Raw genomic sequence first — 13,133 nt, 5'->3', positions numbered from 1 at the left:
AGGAGGGTAGTAGAAATAATTTTTACAAGTAATTTGATGCAAATAATTTATCATGTAAAATAATTAGATACCCAAAGAACAACTTACATAGATTATCTGAATCTCAAACTTAATGATAAGAAAAAATTAGATGTAAATGTTCTACTCTCCAGAAAATATTAGTCAGAGAGTTTGAATTTTACTTCTGTACTTCAGAGAGGAAGAATATAAGTTGAAGCAGTACCGTAAATGGCACATCTGGATCCATAGGTATAGTAAAGGTGGAGGATTACCTATGAGTGGGTACTGGAGTGTGACACTGACGTTAAAAGGAAATGTGTAGCCATTGCTGTGACAAAGAGAAAATAAACAGTATTATACTAGTTGTCACTTGGAAAATTAATATGTAGGACAAAGCTTAAGGATCCAAGACCATTTTCAGATTGTATTTGTAGTTTGTCCTCTATTCTGAAGGACTCCTTATATGTCAGTGACTTGGTGGGGTATTAGTCACTCTGGGCTGCCATAACAAAATACCATGGACTGAGCAGCTTAAACAGCAGAGGTTTATTTCTGAGTCTGGAGGCTGTGAATTCCAAGGTCAAACTGCTAACAATTCATTTCTGGTAAGGGCGCTCTTCCTGGCTTGCAGGCAACCACTTTCTTGCTGTATCCTCATGTGGCAGAGAGAGAGGGAGAGAGAGGAAGCTGTCTGATGCCTCTTATTAGGGCACCAGTCTCATCATGAAGGCTCCACTCTCATGACCTCATCTAGACCTGATTTCCTCCCAGAGGCCCCATCTGCAAATACCATTACCCGGCGGGTTAGGGCTTTAACGTATCAGTTTCAGGAGGACACAATTCAGTCTATAGCATATGGTAAGTAATCTCGCCAGCAGGGACTCTATCTTATACTTTTTAAACCTCCAAGCAGAGAGCTCATTCTAGCTGCACATGTGCTGCCAAGGAGATGAGAATCAGTACTGGTTAATTAAAGGTAATAGCTTGTTAATCTTTTGCTCATAGTGATACGAAATTTAATCACACTTTCATAGTAATCTATGGACTTTATTTCAAAGACAGCCTTCTGTTAGAAGGCTAAGCAACAAAAGCAGTTCCGTTCATGCATGGAATTATTTTCTCTTCCTTTTCTGTGGTATTTTATATATGCTGAATTTTCTAGGATACAATAAATTTGTGTAATTCCACTAGTTTATCTTAGGTAAATTATATTAAATCTATGTTCTTTGTAGGTAAAAGGTGAATGTTTATGTACTCTGTACACCAAACATGGGATAGGCTTCAGGACGGGAGACAGAGGGAGAAATAGTACTTCCTGAGCTTGGCCAGCACACTTTGTAAGCAGCCTGTGCCAGAATATGGGTTAGTTCTGTCACTTCCGTCAGAATTATTGGTGCCTTAATCCCCTACTTTAGATGGTCAGATAGAGTGGAGCACAAAATGCTGGGAACTTTTACTTTTTTTATCTTTCAAGAGGAAGGAAAGAGAAAGTTAAGAAATCCCTTGGTTTTTACCTTTGCTGAGACTCTCTCATTAACCTATATCTAATGATTTTTTTTAATGGAGGTGCTGGGGATTGAACCCAGGACATCGTACATGCTAAGCATGCATTCTACCACTGAGTTATGTCCTCCCCACCCACTAAGGATATTTTAAAATGCTATTTTTTTTTCCAGCATACTGTAGTAGTGGCATTGTCCTATACTGGAAAAGTATATCAGTAAAATTAAAAATAACTGGAATTAGAATCTTAAGTGTTTGCGTTTTTGTGACTTTGCTTTTGTTTTTGTTTTTTAATTTCACTCAGGTCTCTTTTGAAGTTCTAGGCAGAATTAAATTAGAAAGCAAATCTGAGTGGTAAGATTCCTTTCATAGTAAGACTGATGATTTTACGTAAATGATAAAATACAGTTCCAGTTCTTTTTTTTTCTCTTTAAGCCAGGACAAAGATAAAAAGTTTTCATAATGATAAAGCTTTTGTTTCCATTCACTGTGTTTCCTTCAGTTGAGAGGTAATAAAGAAAGATTTTTATGCTTATGTTTGTATAAAATAATTCCATCTGCTGCTTTCTTGGTTTCTTCTCTTTCCTTTTTTTTAATAGAAGCATAGTTTATTTGCTCTTTGAAGGAAGCTGGATTTAAAAACATACACTAAATCAGAAAATACCTGTGGTGCTGTTATCCTTCAGTGTCCCCTTCACCCAGCAGACATAATTTTATGCCAATGTGTGCCATTTATAGCAATTTCCAGCAGGCATTATTTATATTAATCTGTATCAGTGTCTGTGTAGAATATTTGAAGTACAATAATTTTCAGAACATTAAATCTCTATTCAGAGAAGTAATCAGATTTCCTCATATTTATTCAGTAATTACTATAGCTATGACAACATAATATGACATTTATTTAAAGTTTTTTTTTGTTTTGCTAACTTTGACTTTTTAATATGGAGTTTTATTAAACCATAAAGCAAAATTTTTTGTTGTTGTTGAAGATAAAAATTTGTGGGACAATTCACATGAGAAAGGTTTTTTTTTTTCTTTTTCATTATCTGACTCAACATACTGGTAAATAAGCACATAACCTTTGCTTTTCCTTTAGTTAATGCTTTCTTAGAAGAATGTTAGAAAGAAATTTGATATAATTATTATAAATCAGCAAAAAATATTAACTATTAGGGTAATTAAAAAACTACTTCCCTATATGCTTCTATCAGGGGCTTCCAGAAAAGTCTCAGAAGAATTTGCTTTTTTTACAACCCATTTAATTAACTTTAGAAAAATCCCAGGTGTACACTTACTACAAATATACTTAGAAAAGATGATGACTCTAATGTGTACAGGCGTGTTTTCACCAGTGGCAAGACCAAAGTGTTGTGTTTTTCAGGTAAAATTTGGGTATAATTTATTAATTTCAGCAGAAGTTTAAACATATAAACAGGATAATTTTGTCACAAACTTTGCCAAATATCTCTTAAAATCATTCCTTATTTTGGTTGCTTCATAAACCTGTTTTATAGCAAAATGGTCACTGCTTTTCACTAGGTCAATATATTCCCTGACCTGGGCTTGTTTAGGGAAGAGCTTTCTTTAAATAACACTTGCTTCCCAGGGATGTGTCTATGGGAAAAGACTTATCTGCGACAACCATATGGGTTTCCCAGCAAATAAGTGCCATGGAACAAGTAGATGGATCCCTGCGGTGTTCTCTGCAGGCTCGAGTATATTGAAGAAGCTTAACACATACTCACTGAAACAAAACAAAACAAAACAAAGCAAAGCAAAGCAAAACCAAAAGCAGCTTGACCTTAAAGAGAAGCAAATAACTAATCACGATCTGTATTTTGTTTTTGTTTTGGGTGTATCTCTTAAGTTAACTAGCACTTGGGGGGCACACTGCCTGATACTCAGTTAAGTCTGTTAAGTCTTAGAGTAACCCTGTGAGGTAGAGCTGTTATTCCATTCATACTGATATGGAACTGAGGCTCAAGGAGGAGGTCTTTGCCAAGATTGCATAGCTGGTTAGCAATGAAAATAGGAATTTGAGGGCTTTTTGATTCAAGTCTGCTACGGTACACTTTCTTCCTCATCGTGTTCACTCTTCCTTTGGTGATCTACCCAGTGCAGACTGCGTGTGTAGAACAGAACGGAAGGGATTCTGCTGCAAATCCGTGTTTTCATTTCTGTGTGTCTCAGCCCAGCCAAGGTCGTTAGGATCTCTTCCACAGTGTAATCCAAGTCACCCTTATCTCTCCCCTGGAACACAGCGGTAGCCTTCTGATTATGTGCTCTTCCCTTTCATAGCGGCCAGGGATCTTTTGTAGATGTAGTTTGGATCATGTCATCCTTCTGCTTAAAAGCCTTTAGTGATTTTCCATTGTACTTAGAATAAAATCCAAAGTACTAATTTTGGTCCATAAGACCCAGCATATTCTGGCTCCTGCTTATCTTTCCCTCACGTGCTTAGTGTCTGGTGATCACACATAGTTCCTGGAATGCCTCAAGCTCTTCCTTGCCTCAAGACCTTTGTACTTCTCTGCACGTTCTTTTGTCTGCAGTTCTTTCTACCTTTAGCTGATCCTTCAGGTTTCTGCCCAGATGTCATTTCCTGAAGAGATACCTTCTCCAACCTCCCAACATAAGCCCTCTTCTTTTATTTATATTCTTTCTCCGGTATTTATAATTCATTCAGTAATAGCTAGCATTTAGGGAGCCCTTCCAATGTGCCAGCCCCTGAGTACTGCCTTTAACCCTGTTTATAGATGAGGAAGTAAGATACTTTCCCAGATTACTGTCATGAACCAAGGTTTAAACCCAGGCTTCCTCCCCAAGACTGTCAGCTCTGGGAGGGCAGGAACCATGTCTGTGTATTATTTTCCCAGTGCCCAGCATATAGTAGGCCCTCAACAAATACCTATTGAACAAACTTGTGGCAATGACTTGTTTTTTTTAATACCAGTTTACTGAAATATAATTCACATACAGTAAAATCTACCCTTTTAAAGTATGCAATTCAGTGGTTTTTAGTATACCTAGAGTTGTGCAACGATCATCACTATTTAATTTTAGATCGTTTGCATCACCCCCAAAAGAAACTCTACCCCATTAGTGGTGACTTCTCATTTCTCTCTCCCCTTATCCCCTGAAACCACTAACCTACTTTGTTTCTCTATGTATTTTCTTATTCTGGAAGTTTCATATAAATAGAATCATACTGCATTATGGTCTTTTGTGACTGGCTTCTTTCATTTTACTCAGTGTTTTCAAGGTTCATCCATGTGGTGACATGTATCAATGCTCCATTTCTTTCTATTGCTGAATATTATTATTTTTATGGATATACCACAGTTTATTTATCCATTCATTATTTGATAGGGATTTGGGTTGTTTATAGTTTTTGACTTTTTGAATAATACTGCTGCTATGGACATTTCTGTACAAGTTTTTGCAAGGGCGTATCTTTTCAGTTCTCATGGGTATGTGCCTAAGGAGTGGAACTGCTCAGTCTTGTGGTAACTCTATGTTTAACATTTTGAAGATTGCCAAACTGTTTTCCAGAGTGGCACGATGACTAAGACCTGACAGAGAAAACCAGAGCTGGACAGTAGTTAAAAGACTTCATTCAGGACTATTGCAATAGGGAGAAAGAGACCTCAGTACAGAACTTGGCTCAGTTCTGATCATAACAAGGGAAAGTGGAGATTTATAGCCCAGGAACAAGTGGAGAGTAGCGGGGGTGTTGGTGGATAGAAAATTACTAAGAGGATAGGGCAGTTCTTTGCTAAACTGACGTAACAGGATTCTTGCTGAAGACTGGCCAGAGAGATCAGCTATCACTTGGGGGCCAGTGGAGGATGAGGAATTTGATCAGATATTTAGGGTGATAAGATATCAAGGGCGGGGGGATTCTAGCTAAACCTACTTAATAGAATTCTTGCCAAAGTTTGGCGATACAAAGGCAGACATGCCCGTCTAAAAGTTGAGACCTAGTTGGGAAGAAGATTCAGAGGAGCCTGAGTGAAGTTTGGTTAAAGAGAGACTCTGTCAGACCAGTGGCAGGTAATTAGGTATTAATTTTCCAGTGCTTTTCTTCAACTGTATTAGCCAGGAGGCTATCTAATAAATTCTTTTAAATTCCCTTACACAGTGACACTTCACTCAGCATCCAACAATTATTTACTGACATGGTTTTGGCTGTGCTGGGATACGGTGTAAGGAGTGTTTTCTTCAAGCTGGTAAAGCTGCTTTATCTTCTACTTCATGCCTACAAATTAGTATTTTTTGTCTTGTTTTCAGACGTATATGGAAACATTTAGTAGGTATGACAGTTCAGGCCTCTTTGGAAATCTCATTTACACGCTAAAGTGGGAAAGACAACATTGTGTATTATTGCGGGGTTTACAGTTTTAGACATTGGTCCCATTTAAGTAAATTACTGTTCTCGTTATAAATACACATTTTAAGCATAATGAATATCTTTTTCTTTCTTTTCCTTTTTTACTGTTCTTTCCTTTTATAAAAAGCATTTTCTTTCTCTGCCTCAGGGTGGGTAGTGGCTCCGATCTAGTACTTAATTGTTTTTATTACTCTTATTATTTTATCCTACTTGTTGAAACATTGTTAGAGGACGTTGTTTATAAATTGACCATCCACTGCTAAGAATGACTTTTTCTCACAAACTGTTTCATCCTATGTTTTCTCTACTTTACCACCACCCATCTACAATATGTCATGTATCTTCAATTAATGCAAATTTAAATTTATTTTGAGAATTTGGCCATGCTTGTGAAAATAATTGGCCGTCTCGGGAGCTGGGAATCAAGAGTTGTTGCTCACTCACTTGGAAGAATGAAGTCCTCCTCTAAGTGACTAAAGCAGAACTTCCCAATCTCCACCAAGGTTAACTGCAGCCTCTTCTGTGCAGTTAGTAACTAGCGTGTGTCAGCTCCCATCGTACCGATTAGAATTGCTTGTGTTACATTGATATTCACGGCACATGCCTCTCACCTTACGTGGCGCTCATTCTCTGTGTCTTTGACTAACGTACCAGTTTGCATTTCATTTTGGCGAGGGGAACCATGATTTTAGAGGATGTGAAGCAAAGAGCAGCTGGGGGAAGAATGAATACCCAGCGCCCAGTGCCAGGATTAACATACTGATGCAGACATTCTGAGAAGGGATCTTTTGAGACAGGTTAAAAAGAAACGCCAAGTGGAACTGAAGCCGGCCTTGCCCTGGCACGTGATGCTAGTCAAGGAGATGCTTGGCTTCATTCTGCTTTATTTCGCTCTCGGGTTGCCAGCTGCTTCAAGCCAGCTGCTTAGGCCCAGCTAAAATAAAGGCAAGAAAATTATCACTTTGGATTTTATATTTGAAAACCTGCCAGTAATTTCTAAAGCTTAGAATGTTGGCAGTAGCCTATGGATGAAAGCTAAAAACTTAAGAGATCTTAAAGGAAAATGGCTTATCCTTCCTGCCTTAGCAGAATTTTTTTTAAAAAAGGTTGTACTTTCTCTCTTTGGATAATTTTCCGAAGAAAGGAGAACAACATTTTCCATTTTCACTCTTGTAATGTGATTTGATATAACTGAATTTTAGTAAGTTCATTTCAAAAATGAATGAGCATGCAGTATAACTATTTTAAGTTTTCTGGATTTAGAATCTGCAGAGAGAGGAAGTAGCTGCTGGAATTTAAATGCCATCCCACAATGGACCTTCTGAATATGAGTTTGACATGTAATTCAACTCTTCTCTTCTGCGACCAACTCCCCCTTTTCATCTTAAACTTGATGTCTAGCAATAGACGCTATCACTCCTTTCTGCATTCTTTTAGTTAACTATTATTACTGGAAGACTATCTTAGCTTGTTCCTTCTCTGGAGCCTGAGGATGCTCACTGAGAGACACAAGTATTAAAGCGCATCCGTGTTGACATGAACTGTCCAGGTGCAGTTTGGTTCATTGGTTACCAGGCTGCTCCTCCTGAGCTGTGTCCCAGGTCCTGCTGTGGATTTTAGGCTCTTCCCCTCTGTGCAGTGCTTCTCCTGCTTCCCTGCCACACACCCTAGAGACACGTGGGAGAGGATGCTCTAGGCAGTGGGGCCACAGGCTAGTGTAGCTTACTGCTGCAACAGGTCCCCTTGCAGCCCTTTTAAATTAGGTTAATTTTGCATCCACCCTTGCAGTATATCCATGGTTATTTTAATTATCAAAGTATTTAATTATCATGTAATCATCAAGTACAACTGATGCTCCAAGGGAGGTATGGAGTGTTTAAATTGGGGCTTCCTGATGTTATGTACACCCCAATGTGGAATATTGAGGACTTAGTGTGGCTTTAAGGAGAATTCTTTCACCTAAAAGTCCTTTATTTGGAATAGATCTGGTAGATACTAGGTGTTTTCAGAGCAGATGTTGGTAGAATTTGGATAATTATTAGCTTATTCTAGCTTTCTACTCTTTGTGTTGTGAAAGGAGGTCAGGCTGAAAGTCCAGCAATCTGAGTTCTAGATCTGGCGCACTATGAACTTGTGACATTGTACAAATTCCTCGAATTCCTTAACATCTTCAGGCTTATTTTCTCATCTTTAAGATGAGGGAGTGAACTATAAGAGATAAAGCAACCTTTTTCCAACGTGTGTTTTGTGAATTATTACTTGCTAAAGATATTCTAAGGGTGGTTGCCAGGGGCTGGGAGGAGGGGGAAATGGGCAGTTGTGGTTTAATGGGTATAGAGTTTCAGTTTTGCAAAATGAAAATTCCGGAGACTGGTTGCACAACAATGTGATTATAGTAACACTACTGAACTGTATGCTTAAAAGTGGTTAAGATGATAATACATTTCTGTTATGTATATTTTGCCACAATTGAAAAAAAAAAAGATATTCTCAGGGCTCCACCCTTAAATACACATAAATTATTTATTATAGTCCCCTTCTGGAGAGTCACAGTGTATTCAGCATATAGAAGCTTCTGAGACATCCTGCACCAAAAACAATCTACTTAACTTTAACTCAGTATTTCTCAAATTGCCATTTCTTTGATTAAACTAACATCTCTTAGTTCCCTATGGAACTTACATTTAGAAGCCCCAGGTGGGAAGAGGTGATATGAGGTCTTTTCAGCTTAAACATATTATCATTCTTCAGAGGGACCATATGGTAACATGGCCTATGCAAAAATAAGGCCTAGATGACAAGGATTAATTCAGGGCTCCCCAACCTTTTCTGCGTCATGGCACACATAGAAGGTAATAGTATTTGAATGGCACACGGAGGTAAACAGATGGGGTGGCCCCCAGCTATGAGCTCAGTAATCCAGTCAGCACACCAGTTGGGTAAAGATATGGTAATAAGATCTTTAAAAAGTTATCATGAGCAAACTTCATGAAACATCTTGCTCTTTAGATGTCATGTTGAGCCTGTGAAAGAGGAATTAGAGGCAGAACACACTACACTCTATGTTCTATTTGCTTTTCCTCGGCAACTGTTTTCCACTCAAGTGGTAAACCAGAAATCTCCTGAAAGTCTGTATGGCTGTGATTGTTTCTGATCATTAGACCTAACTGGAAATCTCCAGTGGTTGTGAAAGTGGGAGGGAGAGTTTTCCAACAGGGCAGTACTCTTCCACAGTTTATTCAGTATGCTTCAGTGATTAATTCAACAGCCTCTTATTTTTAAGGTGAGAGCAAATGTACCAATGTCATAAGCAGAATCGTTCTTACTTAAGGGGAGACTTTTTCTAACCTCACATTTCCTAAAAGAATGATTATTTAAGGCAGTGATATGGACTGGATATGGGAGGGGAAAGCATATTCATATTGGTACATTCTTAAAAGAAATATGGTATAGATGAGTGAGTGAAAGCAGCACTCTTCACGCTTAAGGCCACTGAAGTCCTTGGCCCTCACTCTGCACCCTGTCATTCTGTATTAGTGTATCTTCTAAATGGCTGGTGTAAAGAGGCTAGACTGAAGGCTAAAACAAGGGAATTGATTAGATTTGAAGGTGACCTACATCACTGTTCAGTTGGTATTTCTGTTTGGCTCACCTAGAAACGAAGATTGGTCATGATCTACTGTGTGATAGGTGTTTTGATTTCGGAAATGCCAGGTCCTCTCAGATTATTTTTTGCACTGATTGCCATTTTTCCTTTAAAATAACATTATTACCTTTATTCACTATTATTTTCTCTAAGAATCCTGTCAGAGAAAGTTCAAGTTTTAAAACTAAACATAAAATTGCATCCTTGCTTAGTAGCCAGGATCCACTGAGAAATCCCATTGACAACCTCTGCTGGGCTTTTGAGGCAGAAGTTTAATTACCACCTATTGATTGAGTTTGATTTGTGTCTTCTTGGCATCTGGCCAGGCAGAGCTAATTCATTCTAGCAGACTAGGCAGGTGGGTAGGAGCCAGAACTGGGAAGGAGATGTAGCCACTGCAATTGGCCCAACTTCAGGTGTGGATGAAGGAAATGCAGTGTGTCAGATCCAGACCAGAGACTAGACAGGTGCTTAGGCAGTAAAGGCACGTGGAGGCCATTGCAAAAAGGATTTGAGACAAAGTAAAGCAGGGCATGGTAACTCAAAATCTCAGGCTTACAATTCTCTGAAGCCCAGGCGAGCTGTGCTGAAACCCACCAGGGAGCATTGAAGCTAAACCTCATCTTTGAAACACAGACTGAAAAGGGGTGGGATATTAATCAGCTTACTGGAATGAGACCTAGGGAGAAAAAGCAAAAGAAACAGTAATAAAAACTGGGATACTGACAGGCATATGCAGAATAGATAAACAAGATTATACTGTATAGCACAGGGAAATATATACAAGATCTTGTGGTAGCTCATAGCGAAAAAAAATGTGACAATGAATATATATATGTTCATGTATAACTGAAAAATTGTACTCTACACTGGAATTTGACACAACATTGTAAAATGACTATAACTCAATAAAAAATGTTAAAAAATAAACTGGGAGAAATCAAAAGACTATTTACCCATAGCCCTGAGCCTCCACACAATCTAATGCTGTTGCAACATTTTAAATGAATGAGGTAGGTCTAGATGTTCTGAAATAGAAAGCTGTCCATGATATATTAAATGAAAACACAAATTCTAATATATTATGTAACATTTTTTGGTGGGGGGAATATATAGTTCCAGTGAAAAGAACCTTATGGCAGAGTAAGTTAGAACTCTAATCAGATGAATGGTGCAGACACCTTAGGCATACTTTATGGGGACAGGTAAGTTGTTTGCCTTTTGTTTTCACTCTTCTGGAAATGTCCATGATTATTGAATAAAACTGCCTAAAGCAGCCAAGTGTCACTGGTCCTCCTGAATAGAGGCAGCATATTGTGGAGGGAGGGCAGTGTGTGACTGATTAGGGGCACAAAATCTAGATCCAGATTCCCTGGGTTTCAGTACTGCTTGTACCACTGACTACTCATATGACTTAAGTCCCTTAACTCTCTGTGCCTGTTTCCCCATCTGTAAAATGGGGACAGTACTAGTACTTCATAGGGTTGTTATAAGGATTAAATGGGCTAATATTTGTAAAATGTGTAGAATGGTGTCTGGCCCATAATAAGCTCTATGCAAATGTCTATTCAGCAGATAAACAAAATAGATACTTTCTCAGCTTTCAAGAATCAGTCAGGTGCTAACCTCAGATTTTTATTTCCAAATCACATAGATGTCTTTCTCTTAGGACATTAAATTTTTTAAATAGTGTTGTTTCTAAGCACTATGGAAAAGATACAGTTAAAATTCTTGTCAGCAGATTATTGGAATGGAATTTTGACCTTAATCCTCTTGAAGTTAAGAGAAAAAAAAATCACACTAGTTACTTTAAACTGGCTGTATTCATGCAGATTTTGTAAGTAGATATAGTTACATGATTTCTTGCATACAGTTAGTCTAGTATCTAGTTTAGACGGCTGGAAAACTGCCACACCCAAACCATTTCTGGGCTCCCGCTACACGTACACCATGAGCTAGTCTGACAGGAGATAGCGCACTTCACACGTTGTGAATGGCCAGGCCTGATTGTTAACATGGAAAAGAAAAGTCATTCGATACACTGAGACTTCAAATAATGAAGCAGAGTAAGGGGCTTTTGTTTTAATAAGGCTTTGAGAGATTAAACCTCCTAAACCTTTGCAATGCCATCCGGTAAAGTTAAGGAAACCAACACTAGATACTAAATAAATAATGGTGTTCTAGTTAGAACTCCTTCAAAATTTGGAAATTTGGCTCCTCCTAAGACAGTGAGCTATACTTAGCTGATGTGTTTGTTTACCAGTAAGTAGTGAGGTTGTGGTGAATAACGCTCTTTTTCCATTTGCACTCTTTTTGGTGCAGATGTACAACTTCATAGAATGCCTGCAAATTAATTAGCATTGCACCTGAACTTTGAGAGGCTATCACAATTTGGGTTATTCAGTGAATGTAATAATTTTAAGTACAGTTAATTCTTTCTTTTTAGGTTAATTCCAAGAAACTGAACATTTAAAAATTATCCCTTGGTGAGGGGGTGATGCCAGTGGTATGCTAATATGGTGAGAATAATTCTCATTCCTTCCTGAGGACTTTTATGAAGAATAATGTGGAAAATACTTAATGTAAAACAGGTTGCAAATCTATTCAAATATTTTCTATTCTTGAAAAATTATAATCTAGTATCTTTGTGTTGCTTAAATATATAAACACTCATAGTTTAAAGGTTTAGAATTTATAATTTTGAATATACCTTATATGCTCATTGAACTCATCATGGTGACAGTTTTTACTTTGGTCCATGGCATTAGTCCTACTTAGAGCAATAAAGGAGTAGAGGTGAGTGGAGATGGATCAGAATGGAAACTAGATAATGGAGGGGCTGTGAATTTCTTTGCTCCCAAATTAAGACATTTAGACTCATGGGAAGACTGAGAAGTTGAGCCTCTCCATGCAGCCCACTGTTGTCCCCTGCAGCCACTCCCTTGGACATCGGGAAGAAGGAGGGGAAGGAAAAGTGCTTCCCTCCACTGTCTCCTGTTCCTACACCTGTCTGCTGGGGTGAGGCCTGAGCCATTGTGAAGAGAGAGCTGGAGAAGGACACTCACCCTCTCATCTCCCCATCCTTAGAGTTTCTAGAGCAGTTGCTCCAAAAACTGCAGGGGGTTTCTATAACTAAATAATTCCTCCTCATCTCCCTTAGAGAAAATGAGCAAATTTCAGAAGATCCCATTTTAAAAATAAAGTATAAAACAAAGATGCAGAAAATGTCTTGATAAATCTGTGGTAAAACTGAAAGTAGATTTTTCTTTTCCAGATTATCAATTCAGGATTTAGTTAATGAGGATACTAATTCAGGATTTAGCTAATCCAATATGTGTGTGTGTGTGAATAAGATATATACAAAACTCCTTTAGTGTAAGCATTTCTTACTTGGAGTTCTGAGTGATTTATAAATTTTGTCTCATTTTCTATAACATCCTTAGAGAAATACAGAAATATAAAATGCACATGTATGATGAGGTATGGCTGGCACACCAATTTATTCAAGATCCTAAAGGACTGCCCTCGAGCTCGAGAAGCAGTCATATTTAGGAATCCAACAGCTCTGCTTTTATACCGCTGCAGACGTGT

At 38.1% G+C, this 13,133-nt stretch overlaps 1 protein-coding gene across 9 annotated transcripts in view; it reads left to right on the top strand.

Moving 5' to 3' along the window:
- Nucleotides 1–13,133, top strand: part of ST7 (suppression of tumorigenicity 7) — a 229,856-nt gene that overhangs the window by 84,173 nt on the left and 132,550 nt on the right. The window contains exon 1 of one of the 9 annotated variants that reach the window (XM_064487408.1): nt 658–858. The exons of the other annotated variants lie outside the window; for them this stretch is intronic. Within the exon in view, the coding sequence (XP_064343478.1) occupies nt 741–858 (118 nt within the window). The 5' untranslated portion in view covers nt 658–740. Of the gene's footprint in view, nt 1–657; nt 859–13,133 lie in introns of those variants that run through there. 9 annotated transcript variants of the gene reach the window in all.

Source organism: Camelus dromedarius, chromosome 7, assembly GCF_036321535.1.
Source record: "Camelus dromedarius isolate mCamDro1 chromosome 7, mCamDro1.pat, whole genome shotgun sequence".
Taxonomy (NCBI): domain Eukaryota; kingdom Metazoa; phylum Chordata; class Mammalia; order Artiodactyla; family Camelidae; genus Camelus; species Camelus dromedarius.
The sequence above is the reverse complement of the archived record's forward strand: the minus strand, read 5'-3'. Positions and strand labels throughout refer to the sequence as shown.